Genomic DNA, 17,980 nt, shown 5'->3' on the forward strand with positions numbered 1-17,980 from the left:
GTAGAGAAGACACTGAACCAGAGAGGAGAGAGAGAAGAGAGGAGGAGGGGAATGGCCAACATGATACTGCAATAGTACTTGTGAACCATACTGGCAGAGTACCTGACCACTGTGACTGACCCAAGATTAAGGAAATCCTTGACTATGTACAGACTCAGTGAGCATAGCCTTGCTATTGAGAAAGGCCACAGTAGGCAGACCTGGCTCTCAAGAGAAGACAGGCTATGTGCACACTGCCCACAAAATGAGGTGGAAATTGAGCTGCAATTCCTAATCTCCTGACAAATGTATGACCATATTAGAGACACATATTTCCCTCAGATTACACAGACTCTCAAAGAATATGAAAACAAATCCAATTTGAACTCCCATATCTACTAGGTGAAATACCACAGTGTGCCATCACAGCGGCAAGATTTGTGAGCTGTTGCCACAAGAAAAAGGCAACCAGTGAAGAACAAACACCATTGTAAATACAACCCATATTTACGTTTATTTATTTTCCCTTTTGTACTTTAACTATTTGCACATCGTTACAACACTTTAAATAGACACATAATGACATTTGAAATGTGTTTATTCTTTTGAAACTGTAATGTTTACTGTACATTTTTATTGCCTATTTCACTTTAGTTTTATTATCCACTTCACTTGCTTTGGCAATGTTAACATATGTCTCCCATGCCAATGAAGGCCATACATTAGAGAGAGAGAGAGAGAGAGAGAAAGAGAGACAGAGACAGAGAGAGAGAGAGAGAGAGACAGAGACAGAGACAGAGAGAGAGACAGAGAGAGAGAGAGAGAGAGAGAGAGAGAGAGAGAGAGAGAGAGAGAGAGAGAGAGAGAGAGAGAGGAGAGAGAGAGAGAGAGAGAGAGAGAGAGAGAGAGAGAGAGAGAGAGAGAGAGAGAGAGAGAGAGAGAGAGAGAGAGGACAGAAAGAGAGAGAGAGAGAGAGAGACAGAGAGAGAGAGAGACAGAGACAGAGAGAGAGACAGAGAGAGAGAAGAGACAGAGAGAGAGAGAGAGAGAGTAAGAGAGAAACAGAGAGAGAGAAGACAGAGAGAGAGAGAGACAGAGAGAGAGAGAGACAGAGACAGAGAGAGAGAGAGAATGGAAAGTAAAAGCTGAGAGGTGAGGTGGGAGGAAGAGAAATTAAGTCAGAGGAAGAAGAGGATGCCAATTAGAGAGATGAGGGGGATGGCCAACACAATACCCTAACAGTGCTAGAGACCCAAAGAGAGAGGAGAGAAGAGACAGAGCAGAAGACGAGGAATGGCCAGTATGAACAGCCTTGCATTGCTAAGCGCCATGTTTATATATTTAGCTGAGGTAATGGTGGGGCAAGTGATGATCATCTCGTCTATGCTAAACTCAATAGAGGCTGTGGAAAAGCATCCTGAGCTAGCTTGGGGGGTAGAAAAGAAAGTCTGAAACTGAATGGCATTCTACATTCTACTGTCAGACAGAGAGACGAGAGAGAGGAAGGCTTTGAGCTGTGTTGTACCATATTATAATGGCAGACATCACTGTGTACTCTTCATGTGAACAGGCCTTAATGTAGGCACCACTAGTGCTCTCTCTCTCTCTCTTTCTCTCCGGGCTTTCCCCTTCCTCAGATAACAGCTGTTTCTGATTACATTTCAACTAAGATGCCAGAGTTTAAAAAATACTAAAAAAAGTCCAAGTGAAAGCTTGTTAGAACTGTTGCCTCTGAAGCTGCTATCAATATGAGCGTGTGTAGCATCTGGATCGCTGTGGGTAGATCCACTCCCGGTCTTTTAAACGGCACATCTTGCACCCAGACCTCAGAGCTGTCTTTGGGGTCTTTGAGGGTAGTTCAGGCATGTCAAATTTCATTGTGACTAGTGGTTAATGTGCTTTATAAAAACCCACTTATCACTTCTTCTTTCCCCGTGAACAAACTACACATGAAATACTTTATAGGCTCTTAAATGTCTTGTAGCCTGCCGAGAGATACAGACCGGGGATGAAGGGGACAGGAGAGAAATACTGGAAGCAGAGGAGAGGAATGAAGAAAGGAAGGGAGACAAACACACACACCTGGGAGGTGTACTGCTGTGTGGTGGGGAGGGGGGCACCACAGCCTCCATGAGGGCACCGTGACTTATCCGGCAGTGTTTTCATTCCAGGCCTCTCTACCCCCTGTCCAGAACACTGTGTGTGTGTGTGTGTGTGTGTGTGTGTGTGTGTGTGTGTGTGTGTGTGTGTGTGTGTGTGTGTGTGTGTGTGTGTGTGTGTGTGTGTGTGTTTGTGTGTGTGTGTTTGTTTGCCTATAGATGCCTCGGTTGGATTGAACAACGATTTGTCGTGCCTGCCATTGGCTGGATCTAAATGAACCGTTGGAACACAGGGTTATTTCAGGGCCAGGTGAGAGAGAGAAGAGAAGGACTATGTTTGCTGTAGTCTACTGTTTACTGGGTGACAGTCAGTCCCACCCTCCCTCTGGTGGTACAACAGGCCACTGCTCTATACTGTATACTGCCTTTACATGAAGCCTTTACATTTCACATTGTTATGCAATGATGATTTTTTACTAATGATCTTGAACTAGAGATTAGCTGCAGTACTGTATACCTCTCTTCTACGGATCAGGTGTGTTAAGACGACAGCTGCAGTACTGTATACCTCTCTTCTACGGATCAGGTGTGTTAAGACGACAGCTACAGTACTATACACCTCTCTTCTACGGATCCGGTGTGTTAAGACGACAGCTACAGTACTGTATACCTCTCTTCTACGGATCAGGTGTGTTAAGACGACAGCTACAGTACTATATACACCTCTCTTCTACGGATCAGGTGTGTTAAGACGACAGCTACAGTACTGTATACCTCTCTTCTACGGATCAGGTGTGTTAAGACGACAGCTACAGTACTATATACACCTCTCTTCTACGGATCAGGTGTGTTAAGACGACAGCTACAGTACTATATACACCTCTCTTCTACGGATCAGGTGTGTTAAGACGACAGCTACAGTACTGTATACCTCTCTTCTACGGATCAGGTGTGTTAAGACGACAGCTGCAGTACTGTATTCCGCTCTTCCACGGATCAGGTGTGTTAAGACGACAGCTGCAGTACTGTATTCCGCTCTGCCACGGATCAGGTGTGTTAAGATGACAGCTTCAGTACTATATACCTCTCTTCCACGGATCAGGTGTGTTAAGACGACAGCTTCAGTACCATATACCTCTCTTCCACGGATCAGGTGTGTTAAGACAACAGCTGCAGTACTATATACCTCTCTTCCACGGATCAGGTGTGTTAAGACGACAGCTGCAGTACTGTATTCCGCTCTTCCACGGATCAGGTGTGTTAAGACGACAGCTTCAGTACTATATTCACCTCTCTTCCACGGATCAGGTGTGTTAAGACGACAGCTTCAGTACTATATACACCTCTCTTCTACGGATCAGGTGTGTTAAGACGACAGCTACAGTACTGTATACCTCTCTTCTACGGATCAGGTATGTTAAGACGACAGCTGCAGTACTGTATTCCGCTCTTCCACGGATCAGGTGTGTTAAGACGACAGCTGCAGTACTGTATTCCGCTCTGCCACGGATCAGGTGTGTTAAGACGACAGCTTCAGTACTATATACCTCTCTTCCACGGATCAGGTGTGTTAAGACGACAGCTTCAGTACCATATACCTCTCTTCCACGGATCAGGTGTGTTAAGACAACAGCTGCAGTACTATATACCTCTCTTCCACGGATCAGGTGTGTTAAGACGACAGCTACAGTACTATATACACCTCTCTTCTACGGATCAGGTGTGTTAAGACGACAGCTACAGTACTATATACACCTCTCTTCTACGGATCAGGTGTGTTAAGACGACAGCTACAGTACTGTATACCTCTCTTCTACGGATCAGGTGTGTTAAGACGACAGCTGCAGTACTGTATTCCGCTCTTCCACGGATCAGGTGTGTTAAGACGACAGCTGCAGTACTGTATTCCGCTCTGCCACGGATCAGGTGTGTTAAGATGACAGCTTCAGTACTATATACCTCTCTTCCACGGATCAGGTGTGTTAAGACGACAGCTTCAGTACCATATACCTCTCTTCCACGGATCAGGTGTGTTAAGACGACAGCTGCAGTACTGTATTCCGCTCTGCCACGGATCAGGTGTGTTAAGACGACAGCTGCAGTACTGTATTCCGCTCTTCCACGGATCAGGTGTGTTAAGACGACAGCTTCAGTACTATATTCACCTCTCTTCCACGGATCAGGTGTGTTAAGACGACAGCTTCAGTACTATATACACCTCTCTTCTACGGATCAGGTGTGTTAAGACGACAGCTACAGTACTGTATACCTCTCTTCTACGGATCAGGTATGTTAAGACGACAGCTGCAGTACTGTATTCCGCTCTTCCACGGATCAGGTGTGTTAAGACGACAGCTGCAGTACTGTATTCCGCTCTGCCACGGATCAGGTGTGTTAAGACGACAGCTTCAGTACTATATACCTCTCTTCCACGGATCAGGTGTGTTAAGACGACAGCTTCAGTACCATATACCTCTCTTCCACGGATCAGGTGTGTTAAGACAACAGCTGCAGTACTATATACCTCTCTTCCACGGATCAGGTGTGTTAAGACGACAGCTGCAGTACTGTATTCCGCTCTTCCACGGATCAGGTGTGTTAAGACGACAGCTTCAGTACTATATTCACCTCTCTTCCACGGATCAGGTGTGTTAAGACGACAGCTTCAGTACTATATACACCTCTCTTCTACGGATCAGGTGTGTTAAGACGACAGCTACAGTACTGTATACCTCTCTTCCACGGATCAGGTGTGTTAAGACGACAGCTACAGTACTGTATACCTCTCTTCCACGGATCAGGTTTGTTAAGACGACAGCTGCAGTACTGTATTCCGCTCTTCCACGGATCAGGTGTGTTAAGACGACAGCTGCAGTACTGTATTCCGCTCTGCCACGGATCAGGTGTGTTAAGACGACAGCTTCAGTACTATATACCTCTCTTCCACGGATCAGGTGTGTTAAGACGACAGCTTCAGTACCATATACCTCTCTTCCACGGATCAGGTGTGTTAAGACAACAGCTGCAGTACTATATACCTCTCTTCCACGGATCAGGTGTGTTAAGACGACAGCTGCAGTACTGTATTCCGCTCTTCCACGGATCAGGTGTGTTAAGACGACAGCTTCAGTACTATATTCACCTCTCTTCCACGGATCAGGTGTGTTAAGACGACAGCTTCAGTACTATATACACCTCTCTTCTACGGATCAGGTGTGTTAAGACGACAGCTACAGTACTGTATACCTCTCTTCTACGGATCAGGTATGTTAAGACGACAGCTGCAGTACTGTATTCCGCTCTTCCACGGATCAGGTGTGTTAAGACGACAGCTGCAGTACTGTATTCCGCTCTGCCACGGATCAGGTGTGTTAAGACGACAGCTTCAGTACTATATACCTCTCTTCCACGGATCAGGTGTGTTAAGACGACAGCTTCAGTACCATATACCTCTCTTCCACGGATCAGGTGTGTTAAGACAACAGCTGCAGTACTATATACCTCTCTTCCACGGATCAGGTGTGTTAAGACGACAGCTGCAGTACTGTATTCCGCTCTTCCACGGATCAGGTGTGTTAAGACGACAGCTTCAGTACTATATTCACCTCTCTTCCACGGATCAGGTGTGTTAAGACGACAGCTTCAGTACTATATACACCTCTCTTCTACGGATCAGGTGTGTTAAGACGACAGCTACAGTACTGTATACCTCTCTTCCACGGATCAGGTGTGTTAAGACGACAGCTACAGTACTGTATACCTCTCTTCTACGGATCAGGTGTGTTAAGACGACAGCTACAGTACTGTATACCTCTCTTCCACGGATCAGGTTTGTTAAGACGACAGCTGCAGTACTGTATTCCGCTCTTCCACGGTTCAGGTGTGTTAAGACGACAGCTTCAGTACTATATACCTCTCTTCCACGGATCAGGTGTGTTAAGACGACAGCTTCAGTACCATATACCTCTCTTCCACGGATCAGGTGTGTTAAGACAACAGCTGCAGTACTATATACCTCTCTTCCACGGATCAGGTGTGTTAAGACGACAGCTGCAGTACTGTATTCCGCTCTTCCACGGATCAGGTGTGTTAAGACGACAGCTTCAGTACTATATTCACCTCTCTTCCACGGATCAGGTGTGTTAAGACGACAGCTTCAGTACTATATACACCTCTCTTCTACGGATCAGGTGTGTTAAGACGACAGCTACAGTACTGTATACCTCTCTTCTACGGATCAGGTATGTTAAGACGACAGCTGCAGTACTGTATTCCGCTCTTCCACGGATCAGGTGTGTTAAGACGACAGCTGCAGTACTGTATTCCGCTCTGCCACGGATCAGGTGTGTTAAGACGACAGCTGCAGTACTGTATTCCGCTCTTCCACGGATCAGGTGTGTTAAGACGACAGCTTCAGTACTATATTCACCTCTCTTCCACGGATCAGGTGTGTTAAGACGACAGCTTCAGTACTATATACACCTCTCTTCTACGGATCAGGTGTGTTAAGACGACAGCTACAGTACTGTATACCTCTCTTCTACGGATCAGGTATGTTAAGACGACAGCTGCAGTACTGTATTCCGCTCTTCCACGGATCAGGTGTGTTAAGACGACAGCTGCAGTACTGTATTCCGCTCTGCCACGGATCAGGTGTGTTAAGACGACAGCTTCAGTACTATATACCTCTCTTCCACGGATCAGGTGTGTTAAGACGACAGCTTCAGTACCATATACCTCTCTTCCACGGATCAGGTGTGTTAAGACAACAGCTGCAGTACTATATACCTCTCTTCCACGGATCAGGTGTGTTAAGACGACAGCTGCAGTACTGTATTCCGCTCTTCCACGGATCAGGTGTGTTAAGACGACAGCTTCAGTACTATATTCACCTCTCTTCCACGGATCAGGTGTGTTAAGACGACAGCTTCAGTACTATATACACCTCTCTTCTACGGATCAGGTGTGTTAAGACGACAGCTACAGTACTGTATACCTCTCTTCCACGGATCAGGTGTGTTAAGACGACAGCTACAGTACTGTATACCTCTCTTCCACGGATCAGGTTTGTTAAGACGACAGCTGCAGTACTGTATTCCGCTCTTCCACGGATCAGGTGTGTTAAGACGACAGCTGCAGTACTGTATTCCGCTCTGCCACGGATCAGGTGTGTTAAGACGACAGCTTCAGTACTATATACCTCTCTTCCACGGATCAGGTGTGTTAAGACGACAGCTTCAGTACCATATACCTCTCTTCCACGGATCAGGTGTGTTAAGACAACAGCTGCAGTACTATATACCTCTCTTCCACGGATCAGGTGTGTTAAGACGACAGCTGCAGTACTGTATTCCGCTCTTCCACGGATCAGGTGTGTTAAGACGACAGCTTCAGTACTATATTCACCTCTCTTCCACGGATCAGGTGTGTTAAGACGACAGCTTCAGTACTATATACACCTCTCTTCTACGGATCAGGTGTGTTAAGACGACAGCTACAGTACTGTATACCTCTCTTCTACGGATCAGGTATGTTAAGACGACAGCTGCAGTACTGTATTCCGCTCTTCCACGGATCAGGTGTGTTAAGACGACAGCTGCAGTACTGTATTCCGCTCTGCCACGGATCAGGTGTGTTAAGACGACAGCTTCAGTACTATATACCTCTCTTCCACGGATCAGGTGTGTTAAGACGACAGCTTCAGTACCATATACCTCTCTTCCACGGATCAGGTGTGTTAAGACAACAGCTGCAGTACTATATACCTCTCTTCCACGGATCAGGTGTGTTAAGACGACAGCTGCAGTACTGTATTCCGCTCTTCCACGGATCAGGTGTGTTAAGACGACAGCTTCAGTACTATATTCACCTCTCTTCCACGGATCAGGTGTGTTAAGATGACAGCTTCAGTACTATATACACCTCTCTTCTACGGATCAGGTGTGTTAAGACGACAGCTACAGTACTGTATTCCGCTCTGCCACGGATCAGGTGTGTTAAGACGACAGCTTCAGTACTATATACCTCTCTTCCACGGATCAGGTGTGTTAAGATGACAGCTTCAGTACCATATACCTCTCTTCCACGGATCAGGTGTGTTAAGACGACAGCTGCAGTACTGTATTCCGCTCTTCCACGGATCAGGTGTGTTAAGACGACAGCTTCAGTACTATATTCACCTCTCTTCCACGGATCAGGTGTGTTAAGACGACAGCTTCAGTACTATATACACCTCTCTTCTACGGATCAGGTGTGTTAAGACGACAGCTACAGTACTGTATTCCGCTCTTCCACGGATCAGGTGTGTTAAGACGACAGCTACAGCACTATACACCTCTCTTCCACGGATCAGGTGTGTTAAGACGACAGCTTCAGTACTATAGCGTATCCAGCCATTACAGGAAGCAGTAGTATCTCTATTCTCTCCAGCGTATATAGGAGCCATACAGTCCAGCCCAGAGAGAGTTCCTCCTTCCCATGATGCCTTTCAAGTCCTCTAATCCCCAGCTTCATTTGATGCTGTTCCCTCTGCTGTTAGAGGAGGCTTTTATCTGCTCAATATTAATACTGTGCCGGGAGAGGGCGGGGGGGGCTCAGGCACGGTACTTAATAGAAATATAAATTATTCACAAGGAGCGTCTTCTGGTAGGCACATAGGCTAGTATCGATGTATGTACACAAATCAGATCATGATTGGGGCTTTGTTGCATACAATCAAAACAAAATGTATTCATAAATTCAGCCCATGAGGGAAAGAGTGTGGTCTTTTTGAAGAAATTCTCATTATTGGGAGAGGAAAGGGGTTGGGGGAAGAGAGATAAGAACAAATGAATGCAGAGTACACCGGGAGGGGTAATAAATATAAGCTCAACAAGTGCCAAATGTTGCTTGCTAGTTGGTGTTTTTGCCTCTGGATCTGTACTGTGTGTGTGTGTCCCCAACTCAAGTGAAAAGTACAAATCAATGCAGTACGGGCTCCCAGTGGCAGCTGTGCTGTATAACAGGGCTGAGCTCTGACACCCCACAGGGGCTCTCCTCTCCTCTTACTCTCCTCCCCTTTCATCTACTTGGCATCCTCTTCTTCCTCTGACTTAATTTCTCTTCCTCCCACTTTTCTCTCTCTCTCTCTCTCTCTCTCTCTCTCTCTCTCTCTCTCTCTCTCTCTCTCTCTCTCTCTCTCTCTCTCTCTCTCTCTCTCTCTCTCTCTCTCTCTCTCTCTCTCTCTCTCTCTCTCTCTCTCTCTCTCTCTCTCTCTCTCTCTCTCTCTCTCTCTCTCAAAATTCAATAAAGGGGCTTTATTGGGAAATGTGTTTACATTAACAAAGCAAGTGAAATAGACAAACAAAAGTCTAAATAAGGAATAGAGACATTTCAAATGTCATGTTATGTCTATATACAGTTTTGTAACGATGTACACAAGTACAATATAGGTTGTATTTACAATGGTGTTCTTCACTGGTGGTAATTCGCCCAATAGATATGGGAGGGGTGGGTCTGAGGGAAATATGTGTCTCTAATATGGTCATACATTTGGCAGGAGGTTAGGAAGTCTCATCTCATTTTGTGGGCAGTATGCACATAGCCTGTCTTCTCTTGAGAGCCAGGTCTGCCTACTGCGGCCTCTCTCAATAGCAAGGCTATGCTCACTGAGTCTGTACATAGTCAAAGCTTTGGCTCAGTCACAGTGGTCAGGTATTCTGCAACTGTGTACTCTCTGTTTAGGGCCAAATAGAATTCTAGTTTGCTGAGTTTTTTTGTTAATTCTTTCCAATGTGTCAAGTAATTATCTTTTTGTTTTTCTCATGATTTGGTTGGGTCAAATTGTGTTGCTGTCCTGGGGAGCTGCTTGTGTTGGAGAACAGAGCCCCAGGACCAGTTTGCTTAGGAGACTCTTCTCCAGGTTCATCTCTCTGTAGGTGATGGCTTTGTTATTGTCATGCCCTGACCATAGAGAGCCTTTTTATTCTCTATTTTGGTTAGGTCGGGGTGTGACTAGGGTTGGTGATCTAGTGCATTTATTTCTATGTTGGCCTGGTATGGTTCCCAATCAGAGGCAGCAGTTTATCGGTGTCTCTGATTGGGGATCATATTTAGGCAGCCATTTCCACACTGGGTTTTGTGGGATCTTGTTTTTGTGTAGTTGCCTGGGAGCACTGCATTTGCTACACGTTTCGTTTGCTGTTTATTGTTTTTGTGAGTTTCATTTAATAAACATGTGGAACTCTATGTGCAAATACAATATAGCAAGTAAAACACTGGAATGGTAGATTTGCAGTGGAAGAATGTGAAAAGTAGAGATAGAAATAATGGGGTGCAAAGGAGCAAAAGTAATCTGTGAGCTGCTCTGACAGCTGGTTCTTAAAGCTAGTGAGGGAGATAAGTGTTTCCAGTTTCAGAGATTTTTGTAGTTCATTCCAGTCATTGGCAGCAGAACTAGAAGGAGAGGAGGCCAAAGGAAGTATTGGTTTGAGGGTGACCAGAGAGTCACCTGCTGGAGCGCGTGCTACAGGTGGGTGCTGTTATGGTGACCAGCGAGCTGAGATAAGGGGGGACTTTACCTAGCAGGGTCTTGTAGATGACCTGGAGCCAGAGGGTTTGGCGATGAGTATGAAGCGAGGGCCAGCCCACGAGAGCGTCTGCTGTTAATGATAATGCAGAGGATTTTCCCAAGACCGCTGCTGCCGCATATCCCACGGTAGTTATTGGGGTCAAATTTGTCTCCACTTTGTGGATTGGGGCGATCAGTCCTTGGTTCCAAATATTGGGGAAGATGCCATAGCTGAGGAGGATGTTAAAAAGTTGACGTACATTCAATTGGAATTTGTGATCTGTATATTTTATCATTTCATTAAGGATACCATCAACACCACAGGCCTTTTTGGGTTGGAGGGTTTGTATTTTGTCCTGTAATTCATTCAATGTCATTTGATAATCCAGTGGGTTCTGGTAGTCTTTAATAGTTGATTCAAAGATTTGTATTTGATCATGTATATGTTTTTGTTGTTTGTTGTTTGTTATAGAGCCAAAAAGATTGGAGAAGTGGTTTATCCATACCTCTCCATTTTGGATAGATACCTCTTCGTGTTGTTAGTTTAGTGTTTTCTAATTTTCCCAGAAGTGGTTAGATTCTATGGATTCTTCAATACATTGAGCTGATTTCTGACGTGCTGTTCCTTCTTTTTCTGTGGTGTATTTCTGTATTGTTTTAGTGATTCACCATAGTGAAGGTGTAGGCTCAGGTTTCCTGAGTCTCTATGTTTTTGTTGGGATAGGTTTCTCAAGGTCTTTCTTAGGTTTTTGTATTCTTCATCAAAACCATTTGTCATTGCTGTTAATTTCCTTAGGTTGTCTGCTTGAAATGTTTTGCTGTGATAGGGAAGCTGAGATGTATAAACTGTTAAAGTTTTCTACTGCCAAGTTCACACATTCACAATTACAGTGAAACGTTTTGTCCAGGAAGTTGTCTGGAAGTGATTGAATTTGTTCTTGCCTAATTGTATTTTGGTAGGTTTCGACACTACTTTTCTTCCAGGATATCGAAAAAACGACTCCGCAAGAAATGTCGTATTTTTGGCTTTGGCGTGTGATGAAACGACTAACACAACAAATACCGCCCAATTTGCCATTTTTTTTGTGCGTGGGATTACCGCTGAGTTTTACACAAGGGAGGAATTGCTGTCTTTGGAAACCATGCATGGCACTACCAGAGGTGAGGACTTGTTTGAGAGACTTGTCTCGGCTATGAACAAATTTGAGCTACGGTTTGAAAAATGAAGTGGCCTTACTACAGATGGAGTGCCATCCATGGCCGGCTCAAAAAAGGGGCAAACCGCATTAGTGAAAAAAGAAATGAGTTGTCTCAGTCTTGATCCAAGTGATTTAACTGTGTGCAACTACATCATACATTAAGAAAGTCTGTGTGCACAGCCCCTGAAGCCGAACAATGTAATGGCAACTGTAGTGTCAACCATCAATTTTATCAAAAGCAAAGGGATGAATAACCGCCAATTATAGGAGCTAGTGAGTGATCTTGCAAACCAGCGATCTCAAGGAGTGAGCAGTTGCTTGACTATGGTGTCACAAGCACTTTCTTGCCTTTCATTCTGCAGCCTGCTGGTCAGATCCAGAAAGACGTTGGCGACAACGATGCTGCTCTCTACAAGCGTTCTATAATTACAGTGCATCTTACCGTCTGCAAAGTGTTTCTTAGCAAGTTCTACCTAAAATAAATCGTGTTAGCCGCTAATGCTAATCGCTAGTTAAATGATTTGCTAAATGTACTAAGTCAACGCAATCTTAGCTGGCTAAGGCCTAGATAAGCATGTTGTTTGTGCAACGTTATCTTAAAAATCAGAGAGGAACAGGCAAAGCATGAATATGTTAGCTAGCTACACTTGGTAAGAAAACATGTCATGTAACATCTAATTAGGGTTCCCTGGAAACACTGACCAACATGGTTCCTACCCTGTCCAATAACTCCTCCCTGGCATCTTCATTCGTTGTCATGTCAAACAAGGTACTATATTCAAACTATAGAATTAGAATAACTCATTGTATTTCCATGATTCCAACAGTTCACCAATTAACTAGGCCTTTTACCCATATTATGCAGCTCTGTGGGGCACAATGTGGAAATGATAATAACATTGCAGGAAATGCAGAAATGGATGAAAAATGCTTGTTTGTTGTTGTTTGAAGTTGGATTGAACCGTATAAAACAAACAGAATGAAGAACACCCCCAATGAAATCACTTCTAATGTAGCTTTTTCCACCTTCGGGTCATGAACTACTCAGAAAGCATATTGAGAACTTTTATTCAAAAACATTAAATACTGTAATAAATGAGAAAAACACCGTGCTATGATATATTGGCCATATCACCCAGCCCTAAATGAAATACAGTGTCTGATTCCCCTGTGACATTGGGCCAACTATACCCATCACACTAGCTGCACAGAAATGATGCCTCAGGACACATAATGGGCTGCTGCTGGGGGGGAAAAAACATGGAATTCCTGGTCATGGGGGACAGTTGCAGGGTTGGGCATTGTTGTCAGTTGGAAGTCAGGGCGACTGGGCGAGAAAGAGCTCTGTCACGGCACAAATCAATAACCGCTTCTCCTCTTACTGTCTGAATAGTCTGGCACGTCGATAAGCTTGCCTCAATGAGACTACGTCTGTCTGGGGAACACTACTAGAGGCTGGTCGACTATTATGTTTAGTTAAAGCAGTGTACTGTACTGTACTTCACTCTGCTGGTGTGAACATGAAATGGAACTCCTTTTAAAGCTGGGAGCTCCAGCTAAAACAAGCACCGCATATATCTAGAAAAGTGTCTTATGTGGCACAGATAGAGAGGAAGCCAGCTGGCACCCTACAGAGAGAGACACTGAGGCAGGTCCCTAGGGTGTATGTGTCAGGTCTCTCACCCTTGCAGTGCGGCCGAAGGTGACACACTCACACACACTCACTTTTTCCCTTCAGCGAAAATCAACACCAGATGCTCTCTCCCTGCATATTGATTGTGTGCGGGAGGAGAGAAAGAGAGAGGAAATAAAGACAGAGAGAGCGAGAGAAAGAGATGAAGCGAGAGAGAGAGGGTGGTAAGAGAGTGATGTTGGGACAGAGAGACAGAGAGAGGGGTGAGGAGAGCGAGGTAGAGAGCCCATCTAGCTCTTTGCAGCACCATAAGTGGGGGCACAGCCGAGGGGATCCTCATTCACATAGACCAGACCAGACCAAACCACTTCTGCCATGTAGGCCTCGCAATGCAAATACGACCTTTCATTGTCACGAGCGACACTTGTCTGCTCTAAGTCTGTTGTTTGTTGATTTCAATTGAAGGATAACTGTGTACAGATAAATTGTACACCCGACTGTAAGCAGCATCACCTTTACTGCCCACCTGCTGTTGTTTTGTTCGGGACGAATTGGGCAAAGACATCATATTTCACCATATCGTTCAGGGCCACGCCAAGCTACGGCTAAAAGGCGATAGATGCAGAGGACAAGAAGTGTAACCTTATGGTGGTGAAGGAAAAGAGGGTGTGAGAGGGTAGAGGGGGGCTGGGGGTGTGTGTTTGTGTGTTATCACTGACCTCGGTGATGCGGGGGTTGGTACACTTGACGTTCTTGCTGGAGAGGTCTAGCCAGCGGGGGTTGAGGGGCGGGCAGTGGTGGCGCAGGGTACATCGGCCCTCTCCACTACACCAGCCACACTGGAACTTCCTTTGGGCCTTCAGACACATGCCACAGCTGTCCCTCTGGGCCGCACACTTATACAGGTGCACTGTGGGATTCAGGAGGACTCAGGTTAAACACAACAGTGCTGGAAACAGGAAACAGCATTTGATTTGACAACCTAACATTATAATGACTGCAGTGTAATGTAGTAGTGTACTGTATTCCTGGAGGATTTTTTGGGTTAAAACATGAGATTTTTTAACAAGGATACAACTGTGCTCTTCATTTGTTTGGGTAAAAGCGGGTATTATGCTGTGTCTGAATGGTCTCCAGCTGAGACAAGATGTTATTTGACAAGAAACATCTGTTTTATGTGTTGGTGAGATATGTCAACAAATTTGAGTGTGTGTGTGTGTTTGTTTGTTTGTTTGTGTGTGTGTCTGTATCTGTGTGTTTGTGTGTGTGTGTGTCTGTATCTGTGTGTTTGTTTGTGTGTGTGTGTGTGTGTGTGTGTGTGTGTGTGTGTGTGTGTGTGTGTGTGTGTGTGTGTGTGTGTGTGTGTGTGTGTGTGTGTGTCAGTCTTACCTTGTATTTTATCTGGGTTGTCTATAATGAAGTTGCCGTTCCAGACCACTGAGAAATCCACTGGCAACTCACTGATCTTCATCCCTTCATAAAGATACTGCAGGAGGGAGGGAGGGTGAAAGAGAGGTGGGGAGAGAGGGAGGAAAGAGCGCAAAAAAGAGGGGAAGACGGAAAGACAGAGCAAAAGAAAGGGAAAGAGAGGGAAGGGGGAGAGAATAAATCATTTCAGCATGAGAATCTTAAACCCCAGCCCCAACCCTGAGCCTGGTACCCCAACGTTGCTACAACCTTGCATCACCACCTCATTTGAGAGGAGAGTTAAGTGGAAGGCTTCAGGATTTGGATGTCCCCTTCTTTCACAGAGCTGCTGTCCTGAGATGCCTCCCTCCTGGCAGTCTGTGTGTGTTTGTGTGTGTCCTCTAGGAAAAGGGCTGGAGGGCAGAGCCTTACTGCAGTCCTCTCCTGTGTAATTACCCAAGTCAGGACCCATCTCTCCCCCAGCCTCCCCACTGACAGGGCACCGCTGCTGGATACAGGTGACATGGCCAGGGGCCTCACACCACCGGAGCTGGTTTTTCTCAGACACTGATACTCACTGACAGGTTGGCAATCATTGACATTCATTGACACAGAGTGAAAGTGGGCTTAAGTGCAAAATGGGAATTGATATTGTGCTATAAACGGAGTGAATGTAGGCGATAACCGGGGTGTTGTGGTGATATAGTGAAAATCATGTAATGTGGATACATCTGGCTTCGTGAATAAGAGAGAGATGGAAAATGTGTGTTTTCATTTGAATACATACACAGTATGCTGTGTTCATGTGCCGTGAGTGTTTGTGTCCTCTCCTGCAGTATGTGTGTATGTGAACGTGAGCCTTTGCTACCTAGCCTGTGTTGCTGTGAGTGTCCATCACGCATTTTAGCGTGTCTCCATGCCCTGCAGTGTGTACCCACCGAGCTGTTCTGACACTGTACAGAGGAGCTGTTGAAGCGCAGGGCGGTGACTCGGTGGCTGACCCCCTGGATGTGGAGGACACACTCGTACCCCCGCTGGCCTGACTGGGGCTGGGGGAGGTTCCGGGCCTTCAGGGTGATGGGCTTCACCTCCCCAGCCGGGATCAGAATCTCCTCCGAACGTACCAGCTGAGGACAGTCCTGGAGAGGGGGGACGGGAGAGTCAAAGGTATATAACATATCATAAATAAATATAACAACAGATAAACAAACACAGCAAGGCCAGCTGGGTAAAAATAGTGTTCTCTTGGTACGTGAGAGATCAAAAGTCCTTGACAGGGGAAGTGGTGGAGGGAGAAGAGAAGCAACAGCAGGGTCAAACAGGGTCATACGGGCGTCACTTCCTGGCTGGTGCTGGAGAGTGTTGGCTGCTCCACTTCTTCCACTCCAAAGCCTTTCTCACATAATAGGATCAATTCAGATGGTCAACCTTCCAAAATGCTGCCGGTGCTTTGCGACTGATGACAACTGACAGCCGGAGGAGAACTCTGCTGGATCATAGCAGGCCGGGGGAGAGGGGAGGCCAAAAATAGCTACAGCAGTGTGTGTGTGTGTGTGTGTGTGTGTGTGTGTGTGTGTGTGTGTGTGTGTGTGTGTGTGTGTGTGTGTGTGTGTGAGAGAGAGTGTGTGCTACGTATCAGTCATTGCTGCCGCAGTAGGTCTCTGTGGAGTGTGTGAAAAGGGAAGTGTGAAGAGAGAGAGAGACTGGCAACTGTCCTCATCTCTTCTGCAGCAGAAGTCTATCCTCTCTCTCAGGCAGACAGATCAATGGGTTACTTTACACCCCGATAGGTAAACACACTCCTTAACCACAGTCACACAGCAGGGTGTGAGCAGCCAACATCAGTGAAATCTCTTATCAAAGAACACACACACACACCCACACACATACTGTGCCACTCATACACATAAACAACCTGATTGATCTTGTCAAAACATCCCATTGTTACCGAGGTGTTAAAAGGCTCTAATAATCGACTTCTAATTGCTAGTACCAAATACATAGGGTTTGAATGGCAAACGTCAATATGGAGGGGCTTAGATGTGTCTGTCTGGAGACATGCCCCTCAGGCTGATAGGAGAGAGAGAGAGAGCGAGTGTGCTTGTGTGTCTGCAGTACGTACCTCAGAGGCGTTGACACGTCCCTCTTGGAAGGAGCAGCTGGAAGGGTCGTGGGTACACAGGTTTCGGTACTTGCACCAATGGCAGCGGAAGGCACTGTTCACGCAGGACAGACACCTGCACGGAGGGACAGACAGATGGACAGGACACACACTCAGGAAGCTGCACTAGTCAAGTGGGAGGAGGATGGCACAAAAGGAGCAACCGAGTGCAGCAGATCCCAAGTGGGCACATGCTGTTGATGCCCTTGTGGTTGGCACGGTACTTCCTAGTTCCTATACAAGTCTGCCAACCCCAACAGCCCTGTGGTTTGTAGTGGCACTATAACCGCTATGTATGACTAGAGGCAGCAGTACAGCATAGTGCAGGCCCCAATTGCACCCTATTCTCTACATATGCAGTACTTATGACCCAAAAGTAGTGCACTAAATAGGGAATAAAGTGTTTCAAAAAGGTTATTTGGCTGTCCCCATAGGAGAACACTTTTTTGTTCCAGGTAGAACCCTTTTTGGTTTTTAGGTTGAACCCTTTTTGGTTCCATTAAGAACCCACTGTGGAAAGGGTTCTACCTGGAACCAATAAAGGTTTTACCTGGCACCGAAAGGGTTCTACCTGGAACCAATAAGGGTTTTACCTGGCACCGAAAGGGTTCTACCTGGAACCAATAAGGGTTCTTCAAAAGGGTTCTCCTATGGGAACAGCAGTAGAACCCATTTAGGTTCTAGATAGCACCTTTTTTCTAAGAGTGTAGGGTACAAAGTCAGGGAAGGAGTGAGGTAAAGTGAGTTATGGGGACAAATAAGATGTTGGCACAGCTTGATCCTGTCATTACCATTAGGCCAGTATTGTTGTAATGTGATTGTAATTACCAGCTGGCAGGGGGCACAGTGCCCGCGTGCTGCTGTAGATGCCCTGGGCAGGGTGGGAATGGGGGAGTGGGGTAGAGATGTAGCTGGCATCTTCTGTGCATGTATACTGCACGCATACACCCCCCC

At 45.9% G+C, this 17,980-nt stretch overlaps 1 protein-coding gene across 1 annotated transcript in view; it reads right to left on the bottom strand.

Annotated features, from left to right (window-relative positions):
* The window catches only part of LOC109869689 (plexin-A2), a 306,452-nt gene that overhangs the window by 78,434 nt on the left and 210,038 nt on the right, over nucleotides 1-17,980 (bottom strand). Inside the window, 4 exon segments of the mRNA XM_031803557.1 lie at nucleotides 14,178-14,368; nucleotides 14,848-14,944; nucleotides 15,804-16,004; nucleotides 16,988-17,102. Of these exon segments, the coding sequence (XP_031659417.1) occupies nucleotides 14,178-14,368; nucleotides 14,848-14,944; nucleotides 15,804-16,004; nucleotides 16,988-17,102 (604 nt within the window).

This window comes from Oncorhynchus kisutch, linkage group LG24 (assembly GCF_002021735.2).
Source record: "Oncorhynchus kisutch isolate 150728-3 linkage group LG24, Okis_V2, whole genome shotgun sequence".
Taxonomy (NCBI): domain Eukaryota; kingdom Metazoa; phylum Chordata; class Actinopteri; order Salmoniformes; family Salmonidae; genus Oncorhynchus; species Oncorhynchus kisutch.